A 23,336-nucleotide genomic window follows, 5' to 3' on the forward strand; every position below is an offset into this window, starting at 1 on the left:
TTTAAAGTTATTTTATTTATCCTGATCCAGGGATATTTGCAAGCTTATTACCACTTATCATTTTACTCATTTTTCCTCTAACTTAAGATCACTAACCACTTCTATTTCTACAACTTTTTATACATGTATCAGTTACCTTAAGATATATTAAATGATAACCTATCTTTTAAAAATTAATTCCATTCATTTTTGATATATTCTTTTTTTTAAATATATTTAACTTCTTTTACGTCAAATAGTAACTACTTATTAAATTTAATTAATATTATTTTAAAGTAAAAATACTTATTGAGGAGAAAACAATTTTCACATATTATTTCTTTAATTTTATTGCTAATTATTTAATTTTGTTTAATATTTATTTCTTTTAAACAATATTTGTTTTTTTTTTTTTATTTTTGCAAAATTTGTCTTATTTTTATCTTCATTTAAATTGTATTTTTTTCTCAACTTGTTATATATATTATATATAAACATATAAATTTAAAAATATATATATGTACATAGAAAATATTAGGCATATATATCTCCCTCATCCTTATTTACAAAAAAAAATAAATAAATATTATTAGGTGGAGTTTAAAAGAATATTTTGTTCATCACTTTTATACCTTAAATGAAGATATTTATGGTTATAAGAGTGATAAGAGAGACTCTATTAACAACACCTAATTAGTAAGAGTTTTTCACACAAATTTAATGAATATAATAGCATATATTATCATGTAAAGTTTAATCAAACTTTTCTTTTTGCCAAATGACTACATCTCCCATTACTTTGTTATATTTAATATTTAATATTTTCTATATTTTTTTTCCTAACCTTCTTTCATATCATGTATCAGTCCCACTCAATCTCATTTTTTATCTCCATTTCTATTAACTATATCTTTTTAGTATTCATAGCAATTTTGTCCATGTTATATTCAAATTTGTAACTCTTTTGTTATCTATTTTTAAAAACTTTTATAAACTTTTACTTAAAATGCTATTGAAATTTATCTTTTTCAATAATCCACAATATTATAATAAGATATTTTACTATTTTTACAAATTTTTTTTATTGATAAATAGAATTTTTTATAATAAGGTACAAAAAAAATGTAATTTTAAAGGTCTTAACATTATTTATGCTAGAAAAATTTAAAATAAAAAAAAAGATAATTTTTTTTTTTACTCAATGCATCTTTAATTTAGAACTCTTCTAAATAGGTCTTTTTATTTTAAAATTTCTAAAAACAATTCTATTTTGTTTAATTTTTAGATATATATTTTTTATATATATTTAAAATTAATCATTTGAAACTTTATAATGTATATATTTTTTCTTAAAATAATTTATGTCTTCTATTAAAAAAAATTTTTTTTTTTTTCCTACAAAATGGTTTATTTTTTAATACATCTTTATTATTTTAAAAAATAAATTACATAAGCGATTTAATATGTCTTTCTATTTATTTTAAGAATAAACTTATCATTATTTTTATAAGTTTACCAAACAACATGTAAAGCATTTTTATGAGAAATAAACTTATGGAGAGACTTTTCATTTATTGTCTATTAATTTTTCTTTTGTAGCAAAGGGGAATTAGGGGTAAAATTTGGAGTGGTCAAAGAAATATCTTTTTTTTTTTTTATTGTTTTCATTCTTATGTTACCAAAAATACATTTATTTTGTTATATTAATTATAATTAAATAAATAAAGATTTATTTGTTTTTATTTTAAATAATCTACTTGTGACTTAATGTAAAAAGTTATTTTTATTTTTAAAAATGAGTAAAAATTAATTTAAAAATATCTGTTAATTTTTGTTATTAAAATTTATTTTTGTATATTTTGTAATTAATAAATTGTACCATGTTAACATATGGATTCTTTTTTTTTAATAAATTGAAAATCAAAAATATTTTATGGAATTAAATGAAGTTATTCCATTATTTTAGTATAAATTTAATTTATTTGAAATAGATTTATATTCTATGTTTACCTATAAATGTATTTTAAAAAAATTCCCCATTTTCTCTTTAAAATATATGATTTGGAATAAAAAAAAAATTCTTTTAAAATACCAAACATTTTCTGTTGCGCAATTATATTGGTTATTAATTTTTATTTTAATGAAATGATATTATATATATATATATATTTTTAATAAAATAAATTTAAAACCATTACATAATGATTAATTTTAGAGAATACTAGTAAAAAGTATCATATATAGTAGAAAAAATTATTTCTATATTTTTGTTATTGCTTATTTCTATAATATCTTCTCATTGTTTTTCAATTTATGTAAATCCACTTTTTTTTAAACCTAATAAAGGAAAGATTAATATTCTATAACTGATATTTTATTCAATTATAGAAAAAATTTTTTTATTAAAAAGAATTAATTAAATGATGAAAGGAAGTAAATTATTATGTTGTTGTCGAAGTAAAAAAGGTTACAATAATGATGAGCCAGTGTCGCCATTTGGGGTAAAACAAAATAATAATAATAATAACGATCTAAAGAGTAATTCATTCAAGGAACCTACTAAAAATTCTAATTCTAATGGAGAGGGAATGAAAAAAGTTAATGAAAAAGAAACAATTAGTAGTAATAATAAAAATACAAATGATAGTAGAATTCCATTAACGGAAAGACAAAAATTTCTGTTAATAAAAAATTGGAAGGGCATTTCTAGAAGAGCAAGAGATGCTGGTACTAATTTATTTGTTCAGTAAGTTTTTTTATTTTTTTTTCTTCATCATAATGTTTCTTTTTGACTTTATTATTTTTTTTATTTTAAATATTAAATAATATTAATTATACAAAAAAAAAGTGGTTTTTTTTTTCTTTTAAATTATTCATTAAAAAATAAAATTTGGTATAATTAATAAAAATTTAATGTTAAAAGTAATTAAAATTTATATTTTAATTAACTATCTAAAATATTATCATTAATTTTTAGTTGATAGTAATTTGTATAAAGATTTCATAAGTCTATTAGTATATTAAAAAAAAAAAATTTAACAAAATCTTTAACCTTACATTAATTTGTCTACACACTAAAAAATAATTAATTTTCCATCTTTCAGATTACTAAGCGAACATCAAGAGTTAGGGGAGTACTTCAAATTTGGAAATGTCAAAGAAAAAGATAAATATGAAATGATGGCTGATGAAAAAATACAGAATCATGGTGAAGCTGTTATGAGAATACTTGATTCTGTGATAACGTAAGTTACTATCTTATTACACTATTACATCATTACATTTTTTTTATATATACATATTGGACATAGTAAATGTAATAAATATTTCAATTTTAATGATACTACTATTTGTTTATTTATTTGTATTTATATTAATATTGCAAACTTTTATTTGTGTACTTAAATTTTATTTTCAATTTAATGTATTAAAAATCATATAATAAAAAAAATTTATTTATAGAAGTGTAAATGACCCTCAGGAGATGTTTAGAATATTAGAAGAACAAGGAAAAGAACATGCAACTAAAAAAAACTTCAAACCGGAACTTTTTAGGGTAAATATAAATATTTATATAAAAATTTACATTTATTTTTAAAAATTAATTTATTAACACTTTACAGGAAGTTGAAGATGCTTTATTTTATTCAATTAAATTAATTTTGGATGAACGATATACAGATAATATGGATAATATTTATCGTATAGTTATGAAAACTATTCTTAAAACATTAGAAGATTCATGTAGAGAAGAAATGATAAGACTTGGAATATTAAAAAGTCAATGATATAAAATATATAAAACAATGAATAGTATAATTTTTTATCACAATTATATTTTTAAATCTTTAATTCATAATATATTTTTATTAATTGATTGTAATATTTGAAAAAAAAAATAAATATGTATAGTTAAATATTATAAATTAAATTTTCTTAATATAATGTTATCAAATAAATTAATTTAAAAAAATTGGAAATATAATATTTGGAAAACATAACTTTAATTACAAAAAGAATTAAAGTTAAATTAAGCCGCGGCAAGCAGAAAAATAATTTTACTTTATAAATTTAAAACTTTTTTTTTTTTAAAATTCCTTTTATCTTTGTTAAAAGAAATATATTTAAATGATCCTTAAAGTATCATTTTTATCCTCTCATTTAAAAAAAACATCCTCTCTTTTATCTTTCAAGAGATTACTTAGATCTATTGAATGTGGGCGTACAATTACTTTCTCCAAATATCTTTCTACAAATTGTCATGAAAGCAAAAGAAATATCAATAATAATATTAGGTAATCATATTTATAATTGATAAATTTTATCAAAAAAAAATTTATTATTAATTTATTTTTTTCTGTCTTTTTTTTTTCTTATAGCATAAAAGAAAATAAAACATTTAAAGATCGTATATATACAATACCTAATTTATTATGTGGTATAAGAATTCTTTCCACTCCATTAATAGGTTATTTGGTTATCTATGAAGCATACCAACCAGCATGCATTTTATTTATTCTTGCTGGTGTTACAGATTTTGTATGTTTTTTAATTTGAAATATTATTTAATATTAATTAATTTAAAAAAAAAAATTAAATCTTTTTTTTAGCTGGATGGTTTTATAGCTAGACATTGGCCTTCTCAACGTTCATTGTTTGGTTCAATAATTGATCCTGTTGCTGATAAATTTCTTGTTTCCGTTCTATTTGTTACATTGACCTATTCACAATTAATTCCATGTAAGTTTAAGTATAATTTTTTTTTGTATAATAATATTATTAATATTATAATTTAATTCCTAAGAAACTTTAATATAATATATTTAAAAAATTTTTAATTAATTTTCTTTTTTTTATATTTAGGGCAGTTAACTACATTAGTTTTAAGTAGAGATATAAGCTTAATTATAGGAGGATTTATTAAAAGATATCAAATATTACAGAAACCAGTCACATTTAAAAGATTTTTTGATCCATCTGTTGATCCAGTAAAAATGTTGCCAACTTTTATCTCAAAAGTATGTATATATAAATAAAAATTAATTAAAATTTTATAAAATTTTTTTTTAATACTTTTGTATTGAATTTAATTTATTATTTAGATTAACACAACTCTCCAATTATCTTTGGTGGCCTTCAGTTTGGCAGCTCCAATATTTGATTTTACAAATCATCCAGCTTTAACAGCATTATGGTAAGTTATATATTTATATTAAAAACTAATAAATATGATTCTTCTATCATAATGATATTAATATAAACAAATATCAATAATATTAGAAAGAATTTAATTTTCATAAGGTGATTACTGACAACAATTATTTGCATTATTTGTCAATACCATTTTAATTTTACAAGATGAGTAAACTTAAAAATAAAGTATAAATATAACCATGAATTTTTGTATTATATATCTTATTGTCATATTGTATTATCTTATTTATCATTTCTTTAATTTCAGTTGGATAACAGCATATACAACTGTCCATTCTGGGCTTCAGTATATTGGAGGTAAAGCTATGAAGAAAGTTAATCCAAAAATTTAACGATATAAATTTATGATAAATTTTATTGTTGTATTTTTTTGAAAAAAAAAGTTCTTTTTTTTTTTCTTAATTATATTTTTAGTTGGTTGACCAATATCTGTAATATTATATATAAAATTAACCTAAAATAATTATATAGACAAAAAGAATAAATGTTTCTTTAAAAAAATTTTTTACGAATTTTATATTTAAAACTTTCAATTAACTAATTTTTTTGTACTATATATTTGGTATTTTTATATAATTTATTAATGGTAATAATAGGTGACCTTTTATATATTAAATGATGAATCGTCTAATCATATTATCTTCATCATATCATGATATTTCAAAAGTTTTATCTTTCAACTTATTTTTCTTTGAAAGTAATAAAAATTTGGAGGGAGAGATACTACTTTTAGCTTAAAATATTACATTTTTTCAATTTTTCTATTCATATTTTGTATACTTAAACTAGTGAATTACTATATAATTAGTTGTATAATTATGTAACCCTTCAAAGATGATTCAACCATCATATAGTAATCTTTTTAATACACTAATTCATCACTAAAATTACACCATCCTCTTTTGATATAATAATTGTTTCATAGAGAAAAGATAATTTTCCTACAAACACCTATCATTCTTATAAAAGCTTTTTTTTTTCTCCTCACAGAATATGTTTTTTTTTTTTTAATGATACTTTCTATCATTCCTTGTATATCGTGGTCTTCTTTTTACCTAATCATGTTCACGATGCCTCTATACATCTCCCTCATCCACTTCTTTTCTTAATTATATTTATAATTTTTTTTTTCTTTTTAATCAAAAACTCATCTCACACTCCATAATAATAAAATATGAAAAGGTACAATTTTCATCAACTACCTCTCCCATTTTTATTTTCATATTCAATCAACAAATTATTTCTTTTATTTTAAATATTTTGAAATCATAAAAATGCTTTAAAAGATTAATTTTTAACGTTATGTCTATTAAACATATCAATGGTTTCTTTTATATGTACTTATTTTATATATAAAATCATGATTCATAATATTATTTTATCTTACATTCCATCAATCTTTTTAATTTTAACAACATATATTAATATATACATAAAGCTTGTTCTTCTATATTTTCCCCTGATAAATTATATTATATTTATATAATTTCAAAATTGTTTATATTTTTTTAAAATTTCTTTCACAAAAATTTTTTTATATATATAAATCTATTAATAGATAATGACTTTATGTAACTATTTATATATTCATCCCAATTTTTTTTTTATTATAATAATTATTTTTCTTGTAAGTTACATTTGAATATATTTCTTATAAATTATACCTATTAATATATGATCTTTTTTTTTCTATGAATAAATAGTTAGATTTTCCTTAAAAAAAGAAGAAAATTCCATTATTTTTATAATAATTATTCATTTAAATAAGGCCTATTACTATTATTATGTCCATATTATTAATAAAAGATAAATTAAATAATATTATATAAAAGAAATATTTTTAAATACTTATTTTATTATTATAATTTTTTTTTCTATTAAAATGTCATTTATCTTATTCTTTTAACCATTAAAAGAGTGCTAAAAAAAAAAGAATAGCATTAGAATTTGAACTGTAATAAATAAGTTATTATAACAAAAGAAATCTTCTTTTATATATTTAATATATATATATAAATACATTGATAATAAAAATTAATATCTGTTGATGGAGAAATAGATATATATATATATATAAATTGTGTATACTCTTTTTACAATATTTATGGATCATTATATACAATTCCTTTTATAATATGTATATCATAAATGCCATTTATTATTGTATATATTGATAATTAATAATATCATTATCACTTTAAAAAGTATTATTAATAAAAGTTAGCAGAGGATAATAGTTTATTTATAATTTTAATTTCTTTAACTATAATCTTATAGTAAGGGTTATTTATTTATAAAGAATATTTATGTTTAATTAGGTTAAACATCAACAAATACCAATTTTAATCTTGATTTTAAAATTATTTTATTATCCTTTTTTTTGATTAAATTTTATATTTTTAATTAATATAGGCATATTTAAAATTATGAATCACCTTTTTTTAACAATTATTTAAAAGCATTCCTTATTTAATTACCTAAAAACAGGATTTTAATTTTTTTTTTATATAAATGATTGAAAAAAAAGGAATGTTTAATAAGCTTTCCATAATTGTAACACTTATTTGACATTGTATATATATAAAAAAAAATTATGCCAAAAGTAATTTTTTTTTATTAATATAAGAGGATAAGATATGAATGATTAAAACAAGATTAACATTTTTTTTTTTTGAAAACGGAATTTTACAATAAAAGATAAAAAAAAAAGATTTATTAATGTTTTAGTTTTTACTTTATTCTTCTTTTTAATTATATCTTTACCTCCAGTTTTTTTATTTATTAGTTTATGTATATTATCATTCTTTGGTGTGAATTTCTTTTTTAAATTTTTTTTCATACCATTAAATTTTCTTTGAAGCTAAGGCATTAGAATATATCAAATTGAATGTCACTTGAATTGTTAAATGTTCTGTATTTAATGACCTCATCTTCCTTATTTACTTCCTTAAAACTATTCTCTTTTTTTTTGATTATAGTCATATTAATACTATATACAATATATATATATTTATACTTTATTTGTAATAAAAATAATATTACAATTCTTATTTTTCTGATTCAGTAAATGACTTTTTTTTTTTAAATTTTTATTTTTATATATTCATATTGTATAATGTTAACGTTACTTATGATTAAACTAAGGGATGATTTCTTCTTTAAAAGTGATATAATAACAAAGAAATAATTTCTTTTAGTATATCACTAATATATGTACAAATATATTCTGTACAATGTTGATTATTATCATTAATATCAATGATTTTAATCGTTTAACATTTAATAAATGAATAAAAAATGTTGATATATTATTAAATATAATACTTTTTTTTTAACAATACAAAAAGTTTATTTTAAACATTTCAATCTATTCTATTAGATGTAATCATATCTAAGATTACACAAATTATTTTAAAATACATTAAAATTAATTGTTAGAAAATATTAAACATACCAGCTAATTTCCTTTTAAATTACACCTTTTTAATAGTCATCTCATTATAAAGTTAGCCTTGACATATACACCTTAATATGTGTATCTTAAATTCCTAAGAAAGGAAAAGTAAAACATAAGTGCTATCCAAGCTACAGATCATCTTATTTATAAAATAAAAGAATCCTTTATATAATTCTTTTTAATATATATATGTATACATATTAAAATTATATTATCCTTATATATTTATTAAAAAAAGTCAACTTTTTTTTTTCCTACTTAAATACCACTTCTTTTTTAAAAATCACTATAAATATTTTGTTAATAATTATAACAATATTATTTCTAGTAATTTTCATCTGGAACATTTTAAGTAACTTTTTAAAAATTTTACAAATTTTTACACTATACTATTTATTTTCATTTTTTTCCATATGGTCATATTACAAATTGTATATATATCTTCATACTCTTCACTTTTCATATTTACGTATAAATTATAAACAAAAGATATTTTTATTTTAAATTGATGTTAAACTTCTCACTAATTTTTGTGATTTTTTAAACTATTCATTTTTACAAATTTTGAATGTAACTAAATTATTTTTATAGAAATTTTTAAAAAATATATATATATAACTACTCTTTTCCTTCTTTATAAATAGAATTTTATAAGAAGTATATATTTTTTTTTTATTTTATTATTTCTTTCAATTTAATAAAAATACAATTAAAGAACATTGTTAATTTAGTAATAAAATGAAATTATTTATATTTTCAATTACTGGAACTATTCTTTTAACATTTATTTTATTATCCATTTTTCAAATAACTACGACATCACCAATAAATGACTATTTAAAAGCTGATTTTGAAGAAGATCAACTATTTATTCTTCGAAAACCAATACCAGGAAAAGTAAAGTCAAAGAAAACTATTATTAAAAGTACAACTAAAAAAGTGCCTACAAAAAATGTTGCAAAACAAGGAAAACATTAATAAAATGGTAATTAAAATTTCTGTTAAATATTTTTTATTTCTTCAAATGTCTTTTTAAAAAAAAAAATGAAGAAAAACTTTCAAACAGAAATGATGTGAACTTTCAAAATTAAATGACATTCTTTTTCTTGCCATACAATAACAACAAAATTATCAAAACAATATTTTTATTTCATAATTCAAAGAAAAAAAAAAAAGTAATAATAGAGAGAGAGAGGGAGAGAAAAGTTTCAATTTTTAAGGCATAAATTTTAATTTATCAACTCGGTTTATATATTTATATTGACAAAAATTTTTATTGAACTTTCATAAATTTTATTAATTTTTTATTTGTTAATTTATAACGATGAAAAAAGAATTTTTATGTTACTTATTCAAAATATATATTAACTAATAAATTTTTTTATTTATTTTTAATTAGTTTTTTTTTTTATCTATAAGTTAAAATAACTTCATTGTTATGTTTATAAAATTTTCAATATTATAAACTATTAGTTCAAAATTTAGTATAATAAAAAAAGTAATAAACATATATATTGTGGATGAAATTTTTTTTAAATAATTTTAAGTTTACTTCTAAAACTTTTTATTCCTTAAATGTATAATTTGAAATTAGTTATTTGGATAGTATTAATAAATATCTTTAGTATTAAAATATCCTTAATACCATGGATAATAAATGACCGTGAAATAATTATAGGTAACAAAAATGTTGATCTATCTTATCATTTTTTTTTCTCTAAAAAAATTATAAAAATAAATTTAAAATCTTTATTTTTTATTTAAAATTATGTTATTGTAATAATAAATTAATTTATTTTAAATGAAAAATATATGTATTAATAAAGAATCAAAAATTATAGGTAAATATATGTAAACATTTTTTTCTCTTTTTTTTTATAAAATTTATTTATGTATACATTAATTTGCATTTTTACAATTATATTTTTATAATATATATAAAAAGGATTTAAAGATTAATTAACTTTATATTAATTAAAATATTATTATTTATTAATAAAAACAATTTTTATTTCAAGTCATTTTTCTTTTCTTTTCATTTTCATTTTCATTTTATTTTTCATTTCTTATTTTTTCATCTTCATTTGTTATAGCTTTATAAAAATCATTAATTGATATTTTGATAAATGTACGATGAATTATACATAATAATTGAATTAATGAAATTACAAATATAATTAACCATAAAAAATATATAAGTATATGATTGTATAAATATTCTTCTTCATAAATTAATGTTGTTATGAGACATATACAAATTCCAAAACCATTAATAAATACTATAGATCCACAAAATGATATAATAGAAATATATGGATTGTTTAATATTAATGTTATTAATGTTACAGAACTAATAAATGAAAAATCCAATCCAATAATTAAAATATTAAAATAAGTTATAGATGAGGTATAAAATATTAAAATACATGATAAAAAAAATACTATAATACCAATAATAAAATTGAAATATAAAGATTTTTCTAATACACCATATTGTAATAAAAAAAATATATCTTTAATTGTTAATTGTAATTTTCCAAATAATTTTAATTTTCCATTTCCTGATTTTTCTATATCATGAACTTTGATTTTTTTTATTATTGATGATTTACTATTAACATCACTATTAGTTATTGTATTTGGAAGGATTTTCCTAGTCTCATATATATTTACCTCATTATCATTACCTTTTTTTGATTTATTTATAAAGTTTTGTTGAATTTTTGAAAATTCTGGTTTGATTGTCATTGTTTGATGAAAAATGAATTAAAAAAAAATTGTATTGATGTTTTAGTTATTATTTATATATTAGGTTAAATTTAAATTTGATTGTTAAATTTTTTTTTTCTCTAATTTCTTTTTTTTATAATATATAATATTATTGAGTGAAAAAAATAAATTCAAAATTTATTAATTTAAAAAAAAACTGTTATCATACAATATATTATATGAAGAAGAAAAAAAAAAAGAATTATCAGAAAATGATAATAGACAATAATCAATAAAAGAAATAGTAAAACCGTAATTAAATGAGTATTAATATTTTCCCCTGCTACATATTAAACATTAACTATTTTCTATTTTTTTTAAAATGAATAATTTAGTTAATTGTTAAATATATATATATTTATAAAATAATAATAAATATTAGAATACTTGTTGTTTTTTTATTTTTACTTTAATTTAAAGTAGAAATTGTTAAAATATTTAATTGTTCAGGTTGATTATTTTGTGTATTTTTAATTTTACTACTACTATTTCTAGGGTACCTTGCAGAGTTTGGTAAACGTACTTTCCAAGCACTTTGATTTTTTCTTTCATTTATTGAATCTGTTGAATTAGATTTTTGTTTTATTAATTTAGGTGATAGAGTTTCAATGTTAACTCTTGTTATTATTCTTTCTCCTTCATTATTTAGTATTTTATTTCTTTCTAAATCATTATTTACAGAACCTGGTAATTCATCATTATCAATTCCAGAATATTGCAAGTACATAACAGTACCACCAGTACCTGTATTGTATGTTCCTGGTATTGAGTTACATCTTACCCGTTCACTATTATTATCTAATTGTCTATTTAAAGTATTATTGTTATAAATTATTTGAAATTGTGAAGGAAATGGTTGAGAAGAAGTTGTTACAGATACTTCTGGTATACGAAGTTCTCTTCTAACATTATTATTACTACCCGTTGGTATTTGTGGTGGAAATGGTGTTATTGAATTTTCATATGATGGTGGTTGTAATGTAACTTCTGATGATCCATTCTCTGAATATACTGGTGGTGGTTCAGAAGTTGGTATTTTAATGGCATCCTCATATTTCGGTGGTAAAAGATCTGGTGTTGGGTAAAGATTTGCACGTAAATGTGATACTCTTGGTCCTATTCTTCCTCCAATATTAAATGGATTTTGTGTTCTCCAAAAAAAACCTTCTACAAACGTATTAATAAATATTTAAAATAATATTTTAGATACATACCACCGAAAGAACCTGGAATATGTCTTCTATGAGTGTGTTCTGAGGCATCATACTCATCATCGTTATCATCATTATTAAAACATCCTTTAAATAAAAAGCGACAAAAACAAAACATAAAGATAGAAAGAATACAGATAGGCGACAAATAAGTTAATATATCATTCATTTTTTTTTTAAATGTCTTTTTTAGTACTTTTATTTTTCTTCCTTTATCCAATTGTACTATATATCATAAATAATTATTAAAGTTCGAGATTCAGAACTTAATAGTACCTAGAAATAAAAGAAATATTTAATTATTTATAAAAAAAAAAAGTTTAAAAATGGTAAATGATAAAAATTTATAAAAAAAAAAAAAAACGATAATTATATTATATTATTTATCTATTTTTGTAAAGCAATTAAATTTATAACTTATAATTAATGTAAACAATACAATTTTTCTTAATATATAAAATATTTATTGCCATAAAAATATTGGTAATAATTATATAGATAAACACAAGGACAATTTTATAATATAGTAATTTATATTGGTAGTATCTAATTAAAAAGTTTTACTTTTTTCAAGGATTATTTAATAATTATTAACAATAACTTATTTTATATACTTTTATACTTTTGTTAAACAGAATTAAGAAAATAAAGTGAAAATTTTGACAAATATTTAAATTTTCTTATCACATTAGAAGTTATTTAATCTTTACTTAGGAATATTTTTTTTTATATGTTTTTATTTAAAAAATGTGATGCAAATATTTTTATACTTTATTACATCTCAATCATATATTTTTTTTAATTATTAACTAAAATTTAAAAAAATGTTTTAGTTATAAAAATAGAATTTTAATAATTTAAAATTAAAAACAAAATAAAAAAAAGAAGATTTATATTAATATTTAATTCTTTATCTGTACTTTGAAATGTTACTTTACTTAATAAAAACATTCAAGAATTTTTTTTGATGATGATCAAAATTTAACAAATATAATATTTTTTTTTAAAAAATTTGACAAAAAAAAAAATAAGTATCTTTAAGATTAAATATTGTTTTTTTGCTATCATACTTATTCTTTAGGGAAAATATTATAAAAATAAAATTGAAAATATTATATCTTTTTTTATATCACAAAATTGATAACAAAAAGAGAAATGAAATTTTAAATAAGGTTTTATTTTTTTTAAATATAATAAAACTAACAAAATGCATTAATTGATGTTTCAAAAAAAAAAAAGCTTATTATTATTATTTATAAAATTTTATATATTCTTAAATAATGTTTTATATTAAACAATAAATATAATATAAAAATAATTAATATTTTAAATAAATATTAAAATAAATTTATCTTTATTATTTAGGACAAAAAAAAATATTATAAAAAAAAGGTCAATTATCTTACTTTTTAATTAATACTTTTAAGTAGATAATTAAATGTGAAACCTCAAAAATGACATTTATCACAAAATACTTCCTAAACTTGTTTTTAAAGCTCACAAATGTTGTCTATAATAAGGATTAATAAATTGACCTGGACAAAAGACAGTCTAACATAATAACATGCTACAGACAGATGGGAAGTTTTAATAAAATCTGCTAAAATTAAAGTTTTTTTGTCTTTAATATAATAAAGTGATTAAAAAACCTTTGTCATAACATACTAAAAAAAATATAATTTTAATTTTTAATACATTTTTTTAAAATAAATTATAATAATATTATTATCTTAAACATATGTTAGACTTTTTTAAATAATTTTAATTTATATAAACATTGTAATATATCATAAATCAAATATAATTTAAATAATGTATAAAAGTTTAATATATATATACATTGAAATATAATTTTTGACATCTCTCATATAATATTCAATGATTCTTTTGTTTGGAATGGTAATGTTAAAAAAAAAAGAAGATTTAAAATTCCTTGGAGGTCAAATGGTAATGAAATTATGGTTAATCTTATTTTTGAGGAGTATCTGTCCAACCTGAAATTGAATGTGAAGACAGATGTAAAATATTTATTTTTATAGTGTTTTGTCAGTTAAAAAGAGTTAAAATTAATGAGTTATAACCATGAGAATGACTTTTTGATAAATATACGTTTAAGAAAAAAAAAAAAGGATAATTTTTCTTATTGTTATGTCATTCTTAGTTATAATCAAGTAGTTAAAATGTAATTAAGGTTAATATAAAAGAAATTACAAAGTTTAGAAAATAAAGAGTATCAAAGAGGGTAAAGTGATAAATAAAAAGTAACTTTAAAATATTTATTATTAAGTTTTTATAAAATATATATTTATTGTTTATTGATATGAAAAGTAGTCTATTTAGAAAAGGAAATATATAAATAGAAATTATTATTATATTCAAGGGTCAGTGGGATAGTTTTATGATCATAAACTACTAATTCTACCTCAAATACCTTATTCATATTCATTTTTAGGTATTCTTCATAATAACATGCTATGCGTAAAATAGAATTACCACTATATTTTATATAGTGTATTATTAATAGATGCGCAAACAATGTATAGTTAAATGAAAAAAGATAACTTTGACTATATCTACCTCTCTTACTCCAGAAGAACAATGCCTAGCACCATTTGGATTGTGGTGATTAAATGATATAAAAGGCAAAATTTGAAGTATTGAGTTATATGAATTAATGATGATAAACTATAAAAGAGCAGGTGATGATTAATTTTATGAACATTAATTTTAATTACTATTGATTTTATGGATTGTAGAGGTATTTATTAATTGATAAAAAGATTAATATTAGGAAATAATTAAAGTATGTTAAATATATTATCATAATACTTTAAATTATTTTTCATTTTAATTAGTTACAAAAATTATAATATAAATAAAATTCATGATAAAGTAATATATAGTTCCATAAAGATTATCATTATATTATAGATACTAATGAAAGCAAAAATTCACAAGGGAAAATGTAATTAAACTAATACAATAAAAATTCTATCTAACTATATTCATATTATAAACTTTTTATTTAGATGTAAAAACTTATAACTATTAAAATAAGACCAATAAAGGAATGTCATAAAGATGATTAAAAAAAAAAGTTAGAAGTAGTGATAATAAATGTTTTTTTTTATTATATAGAAGCAACTACTAGCCAAAATAAAAAAAAAACAGAAATGAATGAATGGAAAATGAGACAGCATAAAAATTAAAAAAAAAACTCTTTTTAATTCTTATTTTTCACAAACTTTATGAAAAGATTTAGCTAATTTTTAGTGTTTTTTTTTCATTTATTTTCTATTATAAAACATAGTTAAATTAAATTAAAAATAAGAAATTTTACATTATAATAAAATAATTAGTAAAATGAAAAATTTTATGTTCTGAAAAACAATTTCTTTATGTAAAAATATATATGAAAAAAATATATATATGTATACGTATACATTTAAAAGATAACTAATTTTAAATAGGATATCCTTTTGTATATGTTAACTTTTTTTTTTTTCTTAAATATTACAATTAAACTCAAAAAAAAAAAAATGAAAAATGATCAAATCATTATTAATATGAATAAATCTAATACAACACTTAAAAATCAGTTTAACACATTTTATAATAAGTTTCACTTATTGTCAAGTAAACTATTATTTTGTATATTATAATTTATTAAAAATGTTAAAGAAAAGAAAAGAATAAAACTTTCTTAAGTTTAGGTTAAGTGTTTTCAAAATGTAAATATTAAAAACATATGTAAATTTGAGACTGTCTGTGAGGTAAATAGAAGGATATTATTGAAATAATTATATTTAAATAATAAAATAAATATATTAAACAAAAATAGTACAATAAATTTGTAATATCATTTACAAAACTTATCTTTATTAATTTTTTTTTTCCTTGAATTGATATCATTACTCATGACAATGTTTAAAAAAAAAATATTAAATTTTTTTAGCAAAGATAAATATTATAAAATTTTCTTTAATTAAATCACTTTTAAAAATTTATCATTATTTTATACCACCTGGTGGATGGTATAAATAGAAAATAATAAAATAAAAATAGATATATAGAGTTATAAATTATTTATATTTTAACTTTAATTTTATTATTAACTATAAAGATGTACTAAATTTCATCTGCTTTAATAAGAAATATTTATTATAATTAGAATAAATCTTACTAAATAACGTCATTTTATTCATTTTTACAATTCTTCATAAAACATCTTCTTTTTTTTTAAAGCAGATGAAAAAAAAAATTTATTATCTTTATTATAATTAAAATTTTACTAATGATTTAAAGATTCGTATTTTATAGTAAAAATACATCATATATGGAAGTAAAAATTTATCATAAAATATATATATGGAAGTAAAATGACTACCTGTGGATTTTTAATGAAATATTTATATATATGTATGTATTATATATATAAAAATAATAATACTAAATTAAAATGAAACTGTTATTGTTTATAAAAATAATATAAAAATATTTATCTATGATCAGTAAAGTAAATGAGTTTTAGTAAAAAGATAATTTCTATTTAACAATCATTTTCCAAATATGCTTAATAATTTCCCACTATGAATTGTACAAAGAAAACAACTAATAAAGTAAATATAACTGACTTTTTATGATGAAAGATTTTAAAAAAGAACATAAATATAGTTAGTGATTGACACTATCATAAGTGTTTATTTTATATCTATAAGAAAAACCCTTTCTAAAAAATGCTAATAAATAATTTTATTTAGAATATATATATACATATAAGTAAGTTAAAGAATAAAATTATCTTATTATTAAATAAAAGTTTGTTTTTTTTTAAATAATATATGTAAGATTTTTTAATTTTTAGTTATATATTATTTTATTAAATTAAATAACTATATAATTAATATATTATAGTAAAAATATACATATTTGATTAAAAATAAAACTATAAAATTTATATTATTATTTAAAAATTAAAAAAAATTAAAAATTAAATTCAATTTTGGGACAAGGAAAATTGAATAATTTTTTTTTGTATCTATAAAAATATCAATGATTACAAAAGAATATATTAAATAGTACTTCTTATATATATTTAACATTTTTATTCATCTCTTATTCAAAAAAGAATTAATAATGATGGAATATTAAGAATTAGTAAAAAAAAAAATAATTAAAAAGTTATGAAAAAAAAGAAAGATAGGTTATATGTGGTATAATTAGAAAAATAGAGGTAAAAAATAACTACAAATGTACTTTACATATAATTGTTAATATACAGTTAAATGTATTAATTTGTAAAGATTTATTATATACCATCACTTTTTTTTTTTTAAAATCATACTTATTATTGAAGTTTCTATGAGGTTAATAGAAATCAGAAGAAATACATATTATACATATATATATATACAATTATTATTCATAGGTCACTCTTTTTGAATGTTTATATGAATCAGGATAAAATGTATAATGAAGTGGTATCTAATTTCTTATTCTGTTATCTTTTTTTATTTTTTTTTTAAATGTAATAAAATAACAACTTCAATATGTCTCGAACTAAAAAGGAACCGCTTATAATTAAGGTAAATGATGAATTAAATTATTTTTAATTTATTCATACAAAGAATACCCAAATATTTTTATCTTCTTTTATTTATTTCTTCTTTTACCATCTGTGGTTCAAGTCTTATACAAAATAGTCTTCTTAATAAAGTTAAAGTCATCCTCTTTATTATAAAAAATCTTGTTTTGAAACATATAAATGTTATATAATCTTATACATATTCTTCCATATGTTTTACAAGTATAAAAGATAAAATAATGCATTTTAATTTATCACAAATATATGCACCATATTTTTATATAAATGGCATTTCCTTTTCAAGTTTAAACTTAAACAATTTCAAGGACATTCAAAAAGCGGAAAGTTCAAAAAAGAAAAATTGTTATTGATATATGTACTTATATTATAATTGATCCATCTGGCAAGCTATTTTCAATGCTTTAAATAAAATGTTAACTAGTTAATGAGGTACCTTAATATAGGATATAATATATTAAAAAAAATGTTATATTTTATATTAAGTGAATATTATTATAAAATTGTCATATGTTTAATGAGAAATTTTTGATAAAAAAAAATAAAGCAATATGTCTGTGAAAAGGAAGTTAAATTGAAAAGATCATTTTTTTTTTATTAATTTTTACTTCTTTAAATATATTAGCTTTTTTAAAGGATGTTTTATGTTTGGCAATAAAAAAAGGTTTTGCTTATTAAAAAAAATAATCCTTTGAAAAAAATATATATTTGCACATGATGATTTATATTTAAAAAAAAATGATGCTAGGGAAAATATTTATAGTAGGAATAAATTAATATTTTTAAAGGCAAATAATTTTTTTTTTCTTAAAAAATATAAAATTCTTTTAAGATACCTAAGGTAGTAATTAAAAAAAAATGTTTTCTTGTCTATAAAAGAAATTAATTTTTAAACTATAAAAATAAAATAATCATAAATTATTAACTTAAAATTGTAAAAAAAAAATTTTTTTAATAATTAGTTATAAACAAGAAAATACAATATTACGTTGGTACATGGTATAATTTGAAAAATAATATACTCTCGCATGAGTGAAAATAAAGTTATGAAATAGAGTGATTCTCTTGTGAAAAGATGCAAAACCTTGAAAAATAGGTTTCTTATATTTTCTAATAACAAAATTAAAAAATTTTCCTTTTCATTAAATTATAATAATATAAATTCCTTGAATAATAAGAAGAATAAATAATAGTGTAATAAGTATTAAAATTTTCTTTCATTCTTAAAGAGTAAAATTATTATTTATTAACAATAATTTTTACCTATATTATACAATTAATACTTCCTTAAGAAATTATTAAGTTATAATAAAAATATTATATTAAATATAATTTTCAATTATATATTTTTATAAGATTCTTTTTTCATTTAGAAATATTTTAAAGAAACATTATATAATTTTGATTTTAATACATTATATTAAAGTTTAAATAAGATTTCTTATTACAAAATTTAAAATTTTGTGACGTCAAAAAGAAGTATAAAACCTTCATATTCTTAGATAACAGTCAACATATTTTTTAGTTTATAATTAGGTATTAAAAAAAAAAATTTTTTTTTTATTCTACACTGTTTATTATAATAGTTATAATTAAAAAAAAAATTAAAGATTTATCTTGTCTAACTATAAAAATATATAAAAAAAATATATATAATATTTTAGAAATTTAAATATTTTATAAAAGTAATTTTTTTGTTTATGAATTAAAACAATATCTTACATTTATTATAAATTTTATATAATTCATTTTGAAGATTTAAAGAAAGTTCATAAAAAAATTTTGTCACTCTCCCATAATTTCTGAAGTTTTTTAATGTACCATGATGGTAAAATATATTTTAATGAGAAGAAAATTAAACTTTCCTATAAGTGTATGGTAAAAAAATTTTCAAATGTTTCAATTACTCTTCTGTTTATTCACTTGGAATGAAAAAATATATAATTTCATAAGTTAAAATATAGTAAAATTATATTTATATCTCATTAATTTAATGAGTTGTCTATCTTTTTTGACATATAATATTAAAATCAAAAGTAATATTAATTATTTATAATAGAAAAATACATTATTTTGAAAATTTTAGAAAACTTACAAAAAAAAAATTTTGAAAATGATTTGGTATATAAGACATATAATTATTTTTTTCATTTAATAACATATATATATATACTTTAGTCAATGTAATAATCTAAATAAAATAAAATATTATTTAAATGGTAGTATTAATTTCATTTATACAATATATCTTTATTAGTTTATACTTTAAAATAAAGTTTTAAAATATGTATAAATAATATTTTTATGTAAAAAAGGAAGTAATAAAAATCAACAGTTATAATATAATTTTTATTATTAAAAATATAATTGATTATTATAAAGTTTAAACATTATATTTATAAATTTTAAATTGATGTGCCAATATATCATCTTCAAAATATAAATTTGAATTTATCAATTACATTAACTTTCTAATTAATAGAAGTTTATAAATAAACTTTTCCTTATTATAAATAATGACGAAATATGTTATTTATTAAAAATGAATTATTTATAAATATTATTTATATATTAATAATACAAAATTGTTTATATTTTTAATGAGAAATATTATCTCCAATAAGTTATAAGAAAAAAAATTGGAAAACAAAACAAATGTAAAAAAACAAAATTTCATTTGCTATATTCTTAAACATCATTATTAATTTAAAACATTATCATTATTTTAAGTTTTTATTAGTTAAAATTTAATATTACTCTTTTGTTAAAAGTTTAAAAGCACTTTTAACAACATTAAAATCATTGATGAGGTAATAATTAAAAAGGTATTATATTTTAATCAATTATTTTCAAAAAAATGTATTTAATAAATTGTTATTAATCTTATTTATTACTATTCTTTCTTATATATATAAAAAAAATGTTAACTTAATGGATTTTTTTTATTAAAAAATATATTGACTATTAAATATATTACAAAAATGGGAAATATAGTTGGTATTCTTTTGAATGATAACTTGCCATATCATATTATATTTTCTTATAAAAGGTATTATTAAAAATTTCCCTGATTTTCGTGGAGTTTCTTTTTCAACCATAATTAATAATTCTCTTTCATCAGCATCTGGCATAGGAAAAAAAATATTTAATAAATAAATTTGTGGCCAATCTAGTAAGTATTGCTTTTTTATGTCATCCATTTTAATCAGATCATATATAATATTTTTAATATTATATTCAAAAGAAAATTGAATTTCAAGGCCTTTTAAATTTTTAAACATTGAAATTATTTTTTTAATTGTTATATTATTTGATTTCAAATCTTCTAAACATAAATTTTCAATATTTGGACAAGATTTTGCTAACATAATTAAATCATTTAATTTTAAATTACCACTGTTATAAATTTTGATATTTTTTAAATTTTTGCCTAATCCATTAAATAATGATATAGTATGAGAGGATGAACTAATTAAATCTAAATCCAATTCTAATGTTGTTAAATTATGCATTTTTGAGAATCCTTCTTTCAAAGACATTATTTCAATGTCTGTTAATTTATATTTTATTAAAATATCAGAACGATAAACTTTGACATTATGAATACTTAAATATCTTCCATTTATAGAGACATTTTCATATATTTCACTATTTGTTATATCATTGTTTCCTTCTAATGAATGATCTTGATCAATCCAAACATCAAAATTACATTTTGAAACATTAAAGTTCATGTCAAAAATTAAAACAAAATTATCCGAAATAATAAAATCAGATAATATTTGAGCAAAATATTCATTTAATGATGAGGGAAAACATTTACATATTAAAAATTTCACTTTTTTAAAAAAATGTATTATTGAATTAATGGATATCATAGTTAATCCAGAAAGGTATTCTGTAAAATTTTCCATAAGAACTAAAGATTCAAGTTCATAATTTTGGAAATTCTTTAGAGCATTTACCATCCAATCAACATTTTCTGTTTCACATAATAAATGAATATTTCTTATACATTTTGGAAATGTATATTTTTCATTATTGTAAATTGCTCTATTTGAATCTCTATAATCAAAATCATTATTTATTACATTTCCAAAAATTAATGTATTTGGTCTCAGACTTGGCCATTCCTCAAAAATTGCCATTGGAATATATTTAAATTTTAAAACATCAAAATAAATTGTTCTAATATTCTCAAAACAGTTCAATTTTTTAAAATAATCAAAATAACCACTTGGTAAATTTTTTATTTTCAATGTTCTTATCTTGTGCCTGTGCATTTTAATTTTTTTTCCAAATATTTCTAATTTTTTGGTGACACTTCTACTAAAATGTGAGATATTTATAATCAGTATATCATCAAAAACCATAAATAATGGTTCTTCAACAAAATAATTTATCCAATGTCTTGTTTCTATTTTAGTTTTAAATGAATCTACAAATGAATTTTTACTATTACATAGAATATTAAAAGCTTTACATGTTAACGCAATATTTCTTCTTTCGCTAACATTGTTTATATTTCTTATTATTAAATTCATTAAGTCCATATTCCTTGAAACTATCTCTGCAGCATTAAATGATTCAGATTTATTTTTATTATCTTCTTCTGAAGTTGTTTCTAGAACTAATCAACATTTTTTTTTGTGTTTTATACTTACCATTTCTTTCGTTCAATTTGGTAATCTTACAAAAGACTTCACCTGTCGTTTGGAGAAAGTTTTCATTATGGGATCTTTTTCTACTCATATTAATTTTAAGTAGTTTAAAAATTGAAAAAATTTTATTTGTTCAAAATCAATGATAAAATACTTTTTATTAATGTATCAAAATATACGGGGGATTATATACCAAATATAAGTTACATGATAAAATGACAAAAGTTTAACTTTTATTGAAAATTGTGAATATTTACCTTTCCAAAATTATTGTATCAAAGAATTTTTATTTTTATAGTTTTGAAAATAATTTTTTTATATTAATTTTTGTATAATATCTATTGCAATTGCCTTCAAAATTTTTTCAACAAAAGCTTAACTATAAAATGAAAGTTTTTTTTTTTTTTTAAAATCAACATTTGAAAATTTGGGACTTATGTTCT

The 23,336-nt window shown here is 18.0% G+C and overlaps 6 protein-coding genes across 6 annotated transcripts; 3 read left to right on the forward strand and 3 right to left on the reverse strand.

Moving 5' to 3' along the window:
- Positions 1 to 2,399: 2,399 nt before the first annotated feature.
- SRAE_1000034300 (Globin family and Globin-like domain and Globin, structural domain-containing protein) lies at positions 2,400 to 3,767 on the forward strand (the record flags this gene model as incomplete). Its single annotated transcript, XM_024647165.1, has 5 exons — positions 2,400 to 2,480; positions 2,517 to 2,725; positions 3,084 to 3,224; positions 3,442 to 3,535; positions 3,603 to 3,767. The coding sequence occupies 5 exons, from the start codon at positions 2,400 to 2,402 to the stop codon at positions 3,765 to 3,767; spliced, it is 690 nt and encodes a 229-aa protein (XP_024501270.1).
- Positions 3,768 to 4,107: 340 nt separating this feature from the next.
- Positions 4,108 to 5,525, forward strand: SRAE_1000034400 (Cardiolipin synthase; the record flags this gene model as incomplete). The annotated part of the gene is made up of 6 exons (XM_024647166.1): positions 4,108 to 4,274; positions 4,359 to 4,518; positions 4,590 to 4,719; positions 4,843 to 4,997; positions 5,082 to 5,173; positions 5,441 to 5,525. 6 exons carry the CDS (start codon positions 4,108 to 4,110, stop codon positions 5,523 to 5,525), a joined length of 789 nt encoding a protein of 262 aa, XP_024501271.1.
- A 3,863-nt stretch (positions 5,526 to 9,388) lies between these two features.
- Positions 9,389 to 9,628, forward strand: SRAE_1000034500 (Hypothetical protein; the record flags this gene model as incomplete). The annotated part of the gene is made up of 1 exon (XM_024647167.1): positions 9,389 to 9,628. The coding sequence occupies one exon, from the start codon at positions 9,389 to 9,391 to the stop codon at positions 9,626 to 9,628; it is 240 nt and encodes a 79-aa protein (XP_024501272.1).
- Positions 9,629 to 10,702: 1,074 nt separating this feature from the next.
- SRAE_1000034550 (Hypothetical protein) lies at positions 10,703 to 11,398 on the reverse strand (the record flags this gene model as incomplete). The annotated part of the gene is made up of 1 exon (XM_024647168.1): positions 10,703 to 11,398. One exon carries the CDS (start codon positions 11,396 to 11,398, stop codon positions 10,703 to 10,705), a length of 696 nt encoding a protein of 231 aa, XP_024501273.1.
- Positions 11,399 to 11,828: 430 nt separating this feature from the next.
- Positions 11,829 to 12,748, reverse strand: SRAE_1000034600 (Hypothetical protein; the record flags this gene model as incomplete). The annotated part of the gene is made up of 2 exons (XM_024647169.1): positions 11,829 to 12,586; positions 12,634 to 12,748. 2 exons carry the CDS (start codon positions 12,746 to 12,748, stop codon positions 11,829 to 11,831), a joined length of 873 nt encoding a protein of 290 aa, XP_024501274.1.
- A 107-nt stretch (positions 12,749 to 12,855) lies between these two features.
- On the reverse strand, positions 12,856 to 22,984 carry SRAE_1000034700 (Hypothetical protein; the record flags this gene model as incomplete). The annotated part of the gene is made up of 5 exons (XM_024647170.1): positions 12,856 to 12,906; positions 20,328 to 20,423; positions 21,328 to 22,670; positions 22,716 to 22,856; positions 22,897 to 22,984. The coding sequence occupies 5 exons, from the start codon at positions 22,982 to 22,984 to the stop codon at positions 12,856 to 12,858; spliced, it is 1,719 nt and encodes a 572-aa protein (XP_024501275.1).
- Between the last annotated feature and the right edge of the window lie 352 nt (positions 22,985 to 23,336).

This window comes from Strongyloides ratti (genome assembly GCF_001040885.1).
Source record: "Strongyloides ratti genome assembly S_ratti_ED321, chromosome : 1".
NCBI lineage: Eukaryota > Metazoa > Nematoda > Chromadorea > Rhabditida > Strongyloididae > Strongyloides > Strongyloides ratti.